The 13,573-nt window shown below is 45.3% G+C and overlaps 1 protein-coding gene across 1 annotated transcript; it reads right to left on the bottom strand.

Annotated features, from left to right (window-relative positions):
- Positions 1–3,499: 3,499 nt before the first annotated feature.
- LOC136635944 (retinoic acid-induced protein 3-like) lies at positions 3,500–12,817 on the bottom strand. The gene is made up of 4 exons (XM_066611009.1): positions 12,681–12,817; positions 8,807–9,762; positions 6,353–6,402; positions 3,500–5,610 (listed from the first exon to the last, which is right to left on the bottom strand). The coding sequence occupies exons 2-4, from the start codon at positions 9,729–9,731 to the stop codon at positions 5,518–5,520; spliced, it is 1,068 nt and encodes a 355-aa protein (XP_066467106.1). The 5' UTR covers positions 9,732–9,762; positions 12,681–12,817; the 3' UTR covers positions 3,500–5,517.
- Between the last annotated feature and the right edge of the window lie 756 nt (positions 12,818–13,573).

Here is a 13,573-nt window from a genome sequence, read left to right as displayed (position 1 = left end):
AACCACACCTTATTCACCAGTCATGTCCATGTGCTTGAAATGGAAGGGGCACATGACTCATTATATAATGCAGCCCTGTGTGTGTTCACCATAGCGAAGGGAAAGCAAACATCAGCTTCCTTCGAAACTTGTGATCGCCCAGCACAGTGACATGTTGACTTTCAGGGCGGGGGAGACGCAGGACAGTCCGGAACATTTGACACAGGAAGGGAGAAGCCCACATCAAAGAGTGACTGCCTAAATGCAGGGGGGAAGGCAACCAGAAGCAGGGAGGGTCATGTGGAGGGCAGGGTAGTGGGGAATCCATGGGGGTTGGCAGCAGAAGGGGAGAGAAGTAGGGAAGAGACACCTCACAGCACATCTTCCATGGGACCAAAGGAGAGGCAGGAGATTGTCCTGAGTTTGTAGCCTTCGGGTCAACTGTGAGCCCTGCTAGCTGGGCAAAGGGCACCTTCAAGGAGTGGCTCTCTTATACTCAAGGTCAGCCAGAGACCTTCTGGTAGACCAGCTGTCACTGCCAGGCTTCCTCCAGCATCCTGGATTGGAAAAGAAGTTAGGAATGGAGCAGAAGATGAAATGTAGACGAAAGAAGAGTGATGGACTACACGGTATCTCTTGTGCTCCACTTCCACTTCTGCTCTGTTCCCCTCTTCCTTTCTGAATCAAAGTTGTGGGGCAGGCGGGCGGATGCACCTGCCAATTCCCTGTGGCTGTGTTTTGTGAAATAAAGAGGCACTTCTGGATTTAAGCACAGGTCTTAGAAATGTGAGCTAGTGCATGCATCTCTTTAGAAACCTTGAGAGATAAGAATCAAACTAGACAAGGCATGGCACGTGTTATTATTGCCTAGTAAGTGGCATGTTTAGTTTTACTTTAAATTGGTGACTGCAGAAGAGTCCTGATCCAAATCAGGAACGTGGGTGGTAGAGGGACAGAGATAGAGGGTGTTTCCATGGTGGGAAAACAGGAGTACTGAGTTAAATAACTTCAGTTTCTGCATTATGGTCCCAGTCCAGAGCTGCCCTCCACATAGCTGCTATTTCAAAGTAAAAAAAGAAGCCCATAAACTGCATCATCTAAACTCATCATCTAAGCTGTAATCTATCCAAACCTCATGCCTACCCATGCCTAAGCCTCATCAAACAAAGTATGACTTCCTTCTGAGTACACAGGCCTAGGATCACATTGTCAGCCTGCACACTTCCAGCTTTAAAGGCTGGACCTATTTGCTCAGAAGAAAGCTTTGCTGATTCTAAGGAAGGGATGCCATTCCTAGACAGGATATTTAGGATTACCAGTTTAGTCCCTCCAATGTCTTTGATGTTAAAGGGAGTAAAGTTGTTTCAGTGGTGATCAACCCATTTCTGTGCTGCTCATTTAATAACAATGCTCAAATGGGTGGAAAATCTGAAAGAACACCTACTAACAGAATTCATGAAAACAGATCCATTTCCCTCCCCTCTTTTCCCTTTTCTTTGCCCTACCCTCAAAAGAAGAGTGGGAAAGAAGCACATCATATTTTAAAGGTAGCAATTCTAAAACTATTTTCTAAGGAGATTTTTTTTGAACCAGGAAAAAATATCAAAACACCCCACCTTATTTGGGAAAACTTGTGGGTACTCTTAAGTTTTCCCTAATGGATTAGATAAAAAGGGGAAAGCAATTTACATGGAATAAAATAGCATAGAAAGACAGGCTTAACTACTACTACTCCTACAACAGCACATGGCCCTGATCCTTTCTCTAACTTCAGGCAAAACTAATTTGTCATCCAAACCTGAGGATGGAAAATTGACTCTAAGGTACACTTTTGGAGTTCTCACTGCAGGCATATTGAGGTGAAAAGACAGTGCCCCACACAGTGGTGTAACCAGAGGGGGTACAAATTGTTTGTCTCTATTTTGCTCCCACCACCTGGAATGGCTCCAGAAGGAAGGGCCGCTTGCATGGCGCATTCAGGCACCTGCCAAACTTAGTGCTTTGCATCCCCTCTAGCTACACTACTGGCCCCACACATCTGGCCAGTCACAATAGCATAAGAACATAAGAACATAAGAACAGACCCACTGGATCAGGCCATAGGCCCATCTAGTCCAGCTTCCTGTATCTCACAGCAGCCCACCAAATGCCCCAGGGAGCACACCAGATAACAAGAGACCTCATCCTGGTGGCCTCCCTTGCATCTGGCATTCTGACATAGCCTATTTCTAAAATCAGGAGGTTGCACATACACATCATGGTTTGTACCCATAATGGATTTTTCCTCCAGAAACTTGTCCAATCCCCTTTTAAAGGCATCCACGCCAGACACCATCACCACATCCTATGGCATAATAGGGAGTGCACCATGCGCCCTGTCCCCTCCCTTGGCAACCATGCCCTTTGTGCAAGGAACCAGCCATGCAGACTCAACAGCCTGGGACTGGAATGGACTAGGCTGGGCGAAAGCACCCAGCACAGTGAGACTGAACACAAGCTAGCAAGGACGAGAAATGCTGTACTGGTGCCCGTTTGGTTTTGAAAACTAGAGGTCATCATGCTGTCAGTCACACCCAGAGAAGGGATGAGGCAGCAAAGCTGCAGCAAGGAGGAGATATGGGTTGAAAGGTGGTGTCACACCCAGCGCATTGAGGGCATTGCTGTTACAGAATGCGAATATGTACTTTTCCTTACTTTATGACTGGCTTTCTTTTTATATGTCCTTCCATGCAAATTAAACTTTTTCTTTTCTGCCCCCTCCCTCCATTATTCCCCAGGGACAGGCCTTTTTGCTTCCATTTATCTCCCCAGCAATGCCCACCACACTCTTTTCTCTGTCTGAGAACCTCTAAAGTCTAAATGCACACACAACGGAAGCAGCTAAAGAGTATAAAGGGGTGACCAAGATGTTATTATATGACATGTAGAATTACAGATGCCTCTTACTCCTTTTTCAAGATCCTGCATTAGAGTGACATTGTGGCAAGGGGACCGGGGATGGTTTTAAAGTGGTGTTTCTCAACCAGTTGTACAGCTACCATCTGTGGTACCTGAGGTGGTGTCTGGTGGTACTCGCAGGACCTTTGGACCCCTGCCACCTAGCAGCAAGATCAGGAATGCAATGCTACAAACAGCAATAGGAAGCTCGGCTTGGCGGGCAGAGCTCCAAAGCATGCTTTTCCACGCTCAAAAAAGCCTTTTTGTCCACCCTGAACCTCTTACTGGTGTTTGTCACATCACGCCTCCACTCCCACCCCAGAAATAACAGGTGATGATGTCATCGCCAGTTACTTCTGGTGGTCCTTCAAATAGAAGGACCATGTGAAGTGGTACGACAGAGGACACACCTTGAGAAACACTGTTCTAAAGTGTTCTTAGAAGCCTGATATGTATGAACAACAGGCCCTCAGGTCTGGGTGGACATGTCCTATAAGCTAGGAAGCCTCATTGTAGTCTCTGTCCATATGCAGAGCGTATTTGATGAGCATTCTTCATAAACAGAAACCAACGAACAACAACACACGATATATAATTATTTATTAAATGCTGGCCATGTGCTCAGTGTAGGATAGGAAATAAACAAATAAATATTATAATACAGTTACAAACACTTAAGCAAAAAAAAAAAACCTGAACACCCCTTTCCCATAGGCTTAGGGGCTACATCCAGCCAAAGTTAAGCACTTTTGTTTCAGCAGGAGCAAAGTAAACACACCCTTAACATGCCCCATTGAAACCAATGATATATAAAAGAGCTTAATTCTGGCTGGGCCGTGCCTTGTTTTTCTTGGTTATATATGGATTTCTTTAAGATCTGACCCATCTGTCTGGAGTTTCTTCACTAGCTGCAGTTTACCCTGACATGCTGACCTCTAAGGAACATTGCTAAGCCACTTAGTGGCTGCCACTGCATTCCACCCGCTACCTTGTTCCCCAGTTTTCTCTTCCTAGTCCTTATTCATTACAACCTCCAAAGCAAGAATGTTAAGAATGCACTCAAGGCCCTGTAACTTTCTGTCTCACAAAAAGCTGAAACAGGGATAGTGTCATGGATCTGTTGGTTTAGGTCCTGGCCAAGGGCCAATGGCTATCTAGAAACCTCAGACATGTTGGTAGTAGAAGTGCCCAATATGCTATCAGGGGATAGCCAGGAGGTGAATGGGTAGCTTTTCTAGGACCCCTTGCAAACAGATGCTAGGATTGGGTTTCATGTCATGTCACAGATGATAGACATCATCTCATGTTTTCCTCTAGAAATTAGCTGTTTCGGCTACTGTCATACAATGTTCCCACACACTGAGAGCTCTCTGTGTTTTTCTGCAACTGTCTACAGATGCAATACAGAGCTGATTACGAAGCACATAGCCCAGGGGGCCTCTCCACACAATCGCTGCTGGGGAGGAGAAATGTACGTGCCCTGTCTTCTTCTTTTGTGATGGAGGGGAAATGCATGAATCAATACTAGAGTGGTCTGCAGTGCACTAAGAATGAGGACAAGAAATCAGTATGCAGGAGGCTCGCGTGTACAGACTTCTTTAGGAAGAAGTCTGAGGAAGTGCTCTGTGTATAGACTTGCCTATATTTCCTGGGATCAATATGGTGACATGTATACAGTGCAGTTTTGGAGAGAGATGGATATGCCTCAGTCCACCTACCTCTCTTCCATCTATGTTTCACACTGGCTTCTCACTTGTGCTTGCCCAGCAGCTGTTGCTGCTGAGGCCTATGAGAGCCATGCCATCTTCATGGCAGGAGTCATGGCTTAAGCCCTGAAAAAAAGAATTTGCTTTTTCAAGGTAGCTACTTAGACTCCCTGGACTCTCACTTTAGTCAAGAGAGCGGGAAGTTGCTGAAGGATGGAATTCATTGCCACAAAGGTGTGGCAGTAGCCCCTGATGCAGATCCTTTGAAACAGGATTAACCCCTTCATAGACCTCTCAATGAATAGTGACCATTACAATGGAAAATGACACCTCCGTATCTGGACCTAGAATTCAATCACGAACATGTAACGAGACGAAGAAGATTCACTGGCAGGCCACTTACCAGCAGGAAGTTATCACTGAACTTCCTGCTCATTTCAGTGCTCCAGAATGCAAAGAGGACAAATACATAGGTATACATAGATAGGCAACTCAGAGATGTGGCCTGGGCCAAGAATCATCCCTTAAGTCTTCGCTCCTGTTTCTTTCAGCTCGTTTCATAAATAGGATAGGACATCTTTATCCTACTCACATATCACAAGGAAAAAATGAGTTTGTACAGAATGCTGAGGAAAAGAAGCCTCAGCAGAACTGAAAGAAGCCACAGAGGTCCACTAAATAAAGGAACTGGATGAATGAAGACGTATAAAGTGCTACATGTGCAGACAAATAAAAAGGCTTGTGGGGGGGGGGAAGAGACCATCTTCCTTCATCCACTGTAGCACTGAGGTCTGTCCTTGTTTCAGTAAAACCAAAGCACCGATTTATACATAGTGATTTCCAGCAGCACCTCCGATGATTCTGCACTGCCGCTCTGGAGTACTTTGTGGAGGGTTTACTTGAGACCTTTCCCTCCAGAATACTCTTGGTATGGGCTGGGCCGAGTTTTAGGCCGTGGGATGGAGAAATCCTGTCGAGACTCAAGCGTCTGGAGTAAAGAAAAAAAAAAGGGAGAGTTGCAGGTATAACCTAATTATCCACAGATTTTTCACTTGCGGTTTTATCTCAATACACAATGAGAAGGGCCCTTTCAATTAAAGGGAAAAAGTCATTTAACAATAGCCTCTTTAATGCGAGAGAGGGCAGCCAGCTGACAATCCATCAATCATCCTCTCTCTAGGCATTTCACTCCAGCTTCACTCCAAGGCAAGCAACCCCTCCCTTCCCCCTGAGCACATGAAAGAATGATTATCACTTTGCATTCTTTCCAGGCGCTGTGCTCTGGGTGAAGGGAGGGGTTACTGGCTCAGAGTGAAGCCTTTCTAAGCGCCTGGAGAGAGACTGATGGATGGACTGTCTGCCTAATGACTCTGTCTTACATCACAAAGGCAAGCAAGTGCTTTTTTAAACTGCCCAGCAAAGGGACATTTTTTTAAAATGGATTTGCTTTATTGCGATTTTTGCCATCCAGGTGAGTTCTGGGAATGGAAACCTCATGAATAACAAGACCCAGCCTGTATTATGGTATTTTAAAGTGCATATATCCTGAGATTCGTCCCATAAAGACCCAAACCTAGCTAATCTTATATTAGCAGCAGCTGCCTTTTTTTCCAAATGTCTAATTACACACAAGTTTTGAAGTTCCCCTTCAGGCTGTTTGACTAAAAAATGAGGCTGAATGATTACAAATCCGACTAATACTAAAAATGAAAAGTAGATATTTTACTGACCTCCAGCTGGAAGTGAGTTGTATAAGGCACATATGAATGATCCCCGTTGTCTTCAGGAACAACAAAAGAAGAGGCAAAGAAAAAAAAAGGCAGTCAGCGGGTATCTTAAGAATGACCACATATGCACAGAGGACTCAGTTTAGCTTCAGACAACAATTTTGGCACTGTAGATATCCTTGTGTAGTTTCTCTGCATTCATGTACTGAGCAGTGGTGACACTAGGGCTTACGTCAACTGGTGCAGGAGGCCAACACGCCACTCTATAATGGACTTTCTCTCATGCAGTGGGCGAGGTAACACCCCAGCAATGGACATGTTGATGCACCATTGCCTCACCCTTGCTGGTTTTTTGGCTATAACTTTTGATATAATCGAGATATTTCAATGCGGTTTGTTTCATTGAATTCTGCATGAAATTATGCATCAAATGATATGTAACATAATGGTATTATTCAAAAATACCAAGATTTAAAAAATTTTGGCCAGTAGTGGTGTCACCCTCCTCCCCCATGCGCTTCACCAGGTGTGGCCCACACCCTCGTAGCAGCACCGCTGGTAAAGAGATAGTTGTGTGGAGCATCTGGTCACGAGGCAAGATGACTGTTACACATCTGCTTAATGCCACATTTCCAGAACATCTCGAAGCCAGCACAGAGTGAGGGCGGAAAGCATTGCCCTCACTCTGAACAGGCTGCATTGTCATGATGCTGTGTAGCCCATCAAATATGACTTTATGATGATGTCACAAATCTTTTTGCCCCATTTTGCAGGTTCCTCCTCCCAGATTGTTAAATAAGCAGATGTGTTTTGCAAGGATTTAAGTTTTTCACAAAAATTGATTTCCCATTTTGTGCTCCACTCCAATAGCACCAGCAGTACTAGCAAAAAGAGGGACAATCACATTTCACACTAGATACCTCCAGCCGTGGAGGGAACACTGGAGTAACTGCAAATGTGGCAGGACCTTGAAAGAAGACGCCCGTATCTCCCCCAAATAAACTACAAATGTGCTACCAACTCTTCAAACAAATGCAATATCTGGGCAGGAGGTCTGGTCTAGAGCCTCCAATTGCCTGAAGATAACATCTGAAGGTTGCCAGTTTGAGGCCACCGGCACCATGAATGGCGAGACCTTGAAGCAGCTGACAAGCTGAGCTGAGTTATTCCACCTGCTCTTTGGAAGGAGCTGCTTGTCAGCCTGTGTGGGAGGAGGCCAGAAAGTGATAACAGACCGCAAAAGTTCCATCTGAAATGTTGTGTGGTTCTTGAAAGATAGAACCTTTCTTTAATTGTAAAAATCCCTACGGGGATTTAAACAGCCTGCCTATGTAAACCGCCTTGAATCAAAGTCTGAGGAGAAATCTGATGACCAAGAAAGGCAGTATATAAATACCTGTAGTATTATTATTGTTCAGAGTACTTGGCCACAATCCAATCCATGTACACCTGGGAGTAAGTCCCATTGAACTCAGTAGGACTTCTCAGTAAGTGCCTAAGACTGCACTTTTAATTCCTCCCCATCCCCACCCCATTCCTCCCACTGTACCTGCTTACCTGCCCTGGGTGCACCACTATGACTAATTTACAACAGCAGACCTCTGTTGTAAAGCCCAGTTAGGTTTGGGCTGCAAGCTGATTAATCAGTGAGGAGGGCACAATTAATCATTGGGGACAAATTTTAATTGATAGAACTATATGCTAAGGGCATATTTTATGTCTTGAAGTTATATTTGTTCAGATTTGTTGCAATTGCAAGGAATGGAAAGTAACATATCCTTTGCTTAGAACAAGGAATAGCAGCACGTTTTAAATGATAAATTATCTTACTATTCCACCACATCAAATGCCATATCAACACTCAGGCCGTTTGTATTTAAATGTAGTGTGACTGCTGAACATATCATGTGTGTAACCTGTCATTGATTATTCCACAAAAAATTATTTAGTCTGTTGGCAATTGCCATTTTTGAAAGTAACTTGGTAATCATGCATTTTTCTTCTTGCTAGCTGGCTTTGGCTTCCATGAGACTTTGATTTAAGTTTGCGATTGTCATCATATAGCCAATTACAACCGGCCATATACTATTGCAGGCAAATGGTAAATTTTAGAAATAAATCAAACCCATTTTTAGAAATACAAGAATGGCTTGAGCTGTTCCTTCCCTTGTTTTTAGGCCTGATAATGGGCTCCCACAACTGACATCTCTGGGCAACTGTCTTCCCACCTAGAGCAAAGAGGTATCTGACTTTTCCAAAGCCACTTATTGTGTGGCCCTTTTTTGTATTCTACACACCAAGTGGGATTGTAGAAAGTTATGACATGGAAACATCTCGGGCTTCTTAATTCTGTTCAGTTCTGCACTGAAAACAACCTGATTCCTTTCTGTTTGGCCAAATCTCCCACCCACAACATCTACCAATACCACACATATGGACTGCTTTGTTTTATCATACCTTGTGCGTTGACCTCCTGTGCATAGGCTTGATTCTCCACTCCAGAAGTCTTTTTCAGGACTTTAGGTTGGCAGAAATTGTTCTCTGGAGGGTAGTCTCCAGGTCTCCGTGGCGAAGTGAGGAAACAGAGTTCAGGCACCACATACATGATCAAAAAGACCCATCCGTTCACCACCAGAGCAATGCTGATGACAGGATCATCCCAGTCAGACCGCTTCACTGAATCTGGTTTGCCTCTCAGCAACACCGTGATCCACGCCACCCAGATGGCTATGGAGAACAAGATGGTGACAAAGATGTGTGCGCCGTGGCGCTTCCACCTTTTATAGGACCCACAGAAAACAAACATGGAGACTACAAAGAGGAGGGCCATCAGGAAAAGCACGTAGATGAGCAGCAAAAGGAAGTCACTGCGTCTTTCTTCATCCATTTCATTCTGCTTCAGTGACCTCAGTGCCGAGATATTGATGGCTACGTACTGGATGGCTATGATAATCTGCACAATGGTGAGGCTGATGGCAATAACCAGCAACACTAAGGCCGAGAGACGGGTTTTTCCTCTCACCAGCTTGATGAGGTCAAAGGCGTGGGCTAGGAGGCAGGCGAAGCAGAGGGCAAAGAGAACCCCGAAAAGGAAATAACGCGTGGGGGCGGTGTTCTCATTGAGCCTGATGATGAAGGCAAAAGTGAGGCCAAAGATTCCCAGAGTGCCCAGGAGAAAGAGGAACTGGACAGGGATCAGGCTTCGCTTTGTGTTGTCTTGGGTTTTACAGATTAGGAACAGGAGGACAAATATGAGGATGATTGAGACAACAGCACCAGCTGTAGCCAAGGACTCCAGAATGATGCCCCAGTCCTTGTCGGTGTCACAGAGGAGGTAATAGTCACTGCCTATGTTGCCACAGCCACTGGGAGGCGAGGCCATGGTGCCTACAGTGGACGGCTGGTCTTAAGACCTGTGGAAGACAAGACAAACACAGGAATATAAGCAGGCACCAAACATATCCTAGAAAACATGGTTTGGGCCAGCAAATGAAGGCTTCAATGAACCAATTTCTTTTGGCTGTAATTTAGATAAAATTCAGATGTGGCTAATTGAGTCATTTGAATGTATAGGCATTTAGTCCAGGCTTATCTTTCTGGTTGGCCCATGCAGCTCTCTAGGGCCCCAAGTGGAGACCTATTACCCAAGACCTGTCTTGATCACAACAGAAGCTGTTCTTGTACAAAATCTGCTTGTGAGTTCTCTAGCCTATGAACATTTTTTAATGTTTGTATCAGATCAATAGTGATGGTCATGGCTGTGTGAATCCTGTAACTTGGCAATTATACTACGCAAGCTCAAAAATTGGTTTTAAGTCCTCCTGCAGCCTCCCACACTAGATATTGAGAGATTCATGATTGGATATTCTAACACTTGCTTTGTTAAAAGTGGCCTAATTTGGATTAGGGCTGTCATTCAGGGTCAGGTGTTTCCCCCATCCCAGGAGAAAGGGTTAGAGGGCCAATGACTCCTCCCTCTAATACTAATTCAGACACCCCCACCCAGAACTAATTCATATTCTTTAGCATGACACCCCAATCCAAATTGGGCCCTCTCACCCCTGCATTTATGGAGAACAATACATTGGGAAATCTCATCATGGATTTTCAACGCATTGTCTAGTTTGGCCCTGAAGCCAATAACTCTCAGGTTGGCTCATCAATAAGACTAATCAGCATAACTCTAGGCCACGCCACAAAATTGCCCATTGTGAAAAAGCATTGTGAAAAAGAAAATCAGTAGGGAAAGACTTTCATGCCACACTACTTATGCATAAGTAAGGGCATTCTGCATTGCATTGGGGAAGCCCAGAACTTTCCAGATTCAAGACAACAGTGAGCCGAAATGGTCGATGTGGCTGCAGCTGGGGTGTCATTATAGCACTGCAACCATGACAAGAGAAGGTTGCCCTGCAGGCCTCCCAGCCCAGCCTCCCTCCCCTCAAAAGCGCAGCCACTGAACAAGGGTCCCCCCAGCCTCCTCCGCCCAGCCCAGCACAACCCCCCCCCATAGGGCTCCTCTTCTCCCCCCACCCCATCCTTTCCCAGGCAGGCTTCCTCCTGCACCAGGCAACTCTGGCTGACAAGTGCGAGGGCACAGTGAGCCCCATTGACTCTAATGGGACTGACTTCTGAGGAGACAGGCACAGGAGGGGCTCTGAGGCTGCAGTCCTGTCCACACTTTCCTGGGAGGAAGCCCCACTGCCTCTAATGGAACTGACTTTTTAGTAGACAGCCATAGGCTTTGGCTCTGAGGCTGCCATCCTATCCACAGTAAGTTCTATTCACTATAATGGAACTTACTTCTGAGTAGACAGGCACAGGATTGGACTCTAAGGCTGCCATCCTATCCACAGTAAGCCCCATTCACTAAAGTGGACTTCTAAGTAGACATGCATAGGATTGGGCTCTTAGGCTGAAATCCTAGGCACTTTCCTGGGAGTAAGCTCCATTGACTAGAATGAGACTTACTTCAGAGTAGACATACCTAGGATTGGGCTCTTAATCCTGGCAGAGATACATATCTGCACCTGTTTTCACATGCTAAGGGCAGGTGAAAAGGGATTCTACGTGTGTACAACGTGCTGTCCAGCCTTGCCAGAGATCCTCCTCATCCTTCCTCCACAAGCATGCCCTCCACCAGCCAGCGCTTGCAGCTCCTCTCCAGCAATGCACAGCAGCTGCTCAGGGCAGCAGAGAACATACAATTGCATGCCAAGCGCCTTCCCAAAGACAGAGTATCCTGATACCTGAATTAAACCACATTTAATCGCTTGTTTACAAACGTAGCTGTTTCTGTGTGCACCTAAGGACCCCTCTTGTGTAAGAATTCCTTTTTTGTTCTTACTCCCATGGTTGCTTAGAGTAATTTTACTACATGGAAATCATGTAAGCCATTTTCCGGAATCCATTCACTGCTTCCTCTCCTCGAAGTAGTGCCACACTATATACTACATGCTACAAGTGCGCCTGTACAGTATTTTTTCCCATGTGTAGAAAAAGTAGCTAGGGGGAAGGGGATGTGGAGATTGACAGCCCAATTCTATGCATGTCTACTCAGAAGTAAGTTCATCTTTAGGGGGGAAGCACATAAAAATATTTTATTTCTCCAATAAAAAATGACAAATAAATAAATAAATAAACAAATAAATAAACAAACAAATAAATAAATAAATAAAAGATTGACAAGTTGTGAGTTCCTGCGCCTTTTTTTTCAAAAAAAAGCACTGCATACATACATACATACATACTTACATACATACATAGCATGAGCATAACACACAGGCTCATTAAATGTGTTGAAAGTCATAACAGCATAACTAGGTCTGTCCAGAGGCCCATCTTGTCCAGAAATGTGTTTCCAGCGTTTTGTCTGATTATTTCACCACATCTATCAATTCTTTGTTCAAGGAGTACTGTACTTGGAGTTATCCCATCTTATCTTCACAACAGCCCCATGAAGTCAATGAAACTGAAAAGAGGTCATCTACTGAGCTTCCTGGCAGAGCCAAACTCTTGTCTCTTGAGCTCCATCCCTCTATCCATCACACCCTCTGGCATACAGAGATGCACCCTGGAACCTTGCCATCTGAGAGGTCCTGGGAATTTTTGAAGAGACACTTCCTACACCTATATTTTATCCTTCTGACACGACACTATTAAAAATCAGGGAACTTGGGGGCAGCCCCACAACAACATGCCCCAATCAGGTGAGTGTTCATCCAGGGCAGTGCTGCCCTTTTACTGAAAAAGCCACCCTCATTGTCCCTCTGACCAAGGTTGGAACTCTACCGTCTGCTAACGGGAGCTTGGATTGTATCGCATGGTTTACCTGAACTGTGTCCTGGCTGGAAGGCGAGCCTTCAGTAGCAGAGAAGCTGAAACAGCAGAGTGCCTGCAGCACCCACTCAACAGAAACAGACTCGGCTCCTGTCGGTTCTCCCTGAGCGGACCAGAAGCAAAATTGTTCTCACACACTCTAAGGGAAGCTTTAAAAACAAACGAGGAGAAAAGGGGGATGAAGAAGTTGGGACACGCCTATTCCAGTTCCACTACTCCTGGTGCTGTTACAAAAATAACATCCCTGTGCCAGGAGATGAAGTAAGAATGCTTGACGTCAAGTGGACAGTCACCCCAGCAGCTGGGTGGGGAAGCAGCCTTTGCCTCTCCAGCCCTAGGACTGATTTCATGACCGTTCATCAAGCTAGCTGATAAATTGCCCCTCACTGGCAGGCAGAAAGCCAGAGGGTCTGACACAGTGGGGGCCCTTCCCATCACACCGACTTTATCTACTTGCCTAACTTTCAGCTAAGTCAATGTTCTGAGGGGCATAAGAACAGGAAGAACCATGTTATCTCCCTGCCGTTTTGTCGGTTCCTCTTATTTCTCTTTGAAGCAGGAATCGTTCAGGCCTGCAAACTTTCAGGAATTTTCTTCTCTTGGGGTAATTAATTGGCCAACCAGGACATTCACGTGTGTGCTTGCCTTGTACTCTTGACAACTGTACTTTACCATGGCCAAAACTAGCCCCACCGCTGGGCAACATTTGATGCTATAAAGCTTGCAGCCACTGTAGATCGCCAGGTCAGAATTTGTGCATTTCATGAAACGGACCTGTAACAGGGCTGGCAATTCTTGGGCAATTCCAGAGCTTTGATTGCTGCCTGGGTGGAGAAAAGAAGACACACAGCCGGTGTTCACAGCAGGCTGGGCTGTAGAAATGAG

This window comes from Tiliqua scincoides, unplaced genomic scaffold (genome assembly GCF_035046505.1).
Source record: "Tiliqua scincoides isolate rTilSci1 unplaced genomic scaffold, rTilSci1.hap2 HAP2_SCAFFOLD_159, whole genome shotgun sequence".
Taxonomy (NCBI): Eukaryota; Metazoa; Chordata; class Lepidosauria; order Squamata; family Scincidae; genus Tiliqua; species Tiliqua scincoides.
Note: the sequence above shows the minus strand (reverse complement) of the source record. Positions and strands in the feature narration are given on the sequence as shown.

Bases quoted from the DNA above. Each gene is read 5' to 3' on its own strand.
- LOC136635944 (XM_066611009.1), bottom strand. From the start codon at position 9,731: ATGGCCTCGCCTCCCAGTGGCTGTGGCAACATAGGCAGTGACTATTAC. The intron at 6,403-8,806 runs GTATGATAAAAC...TTGTTCCTGAAG, and splicing joins ACAGGAGGTCAACGCACAAG to ACAACGGGGATCATTCATAT. The intron at 5,611-6,352 runs GTCAGTAAAATA...TCTTTACTCCAG, and splicing joins CAACTCACTTCCAGCTGGAG to ACGCTTGAGTCTCGACAGGA.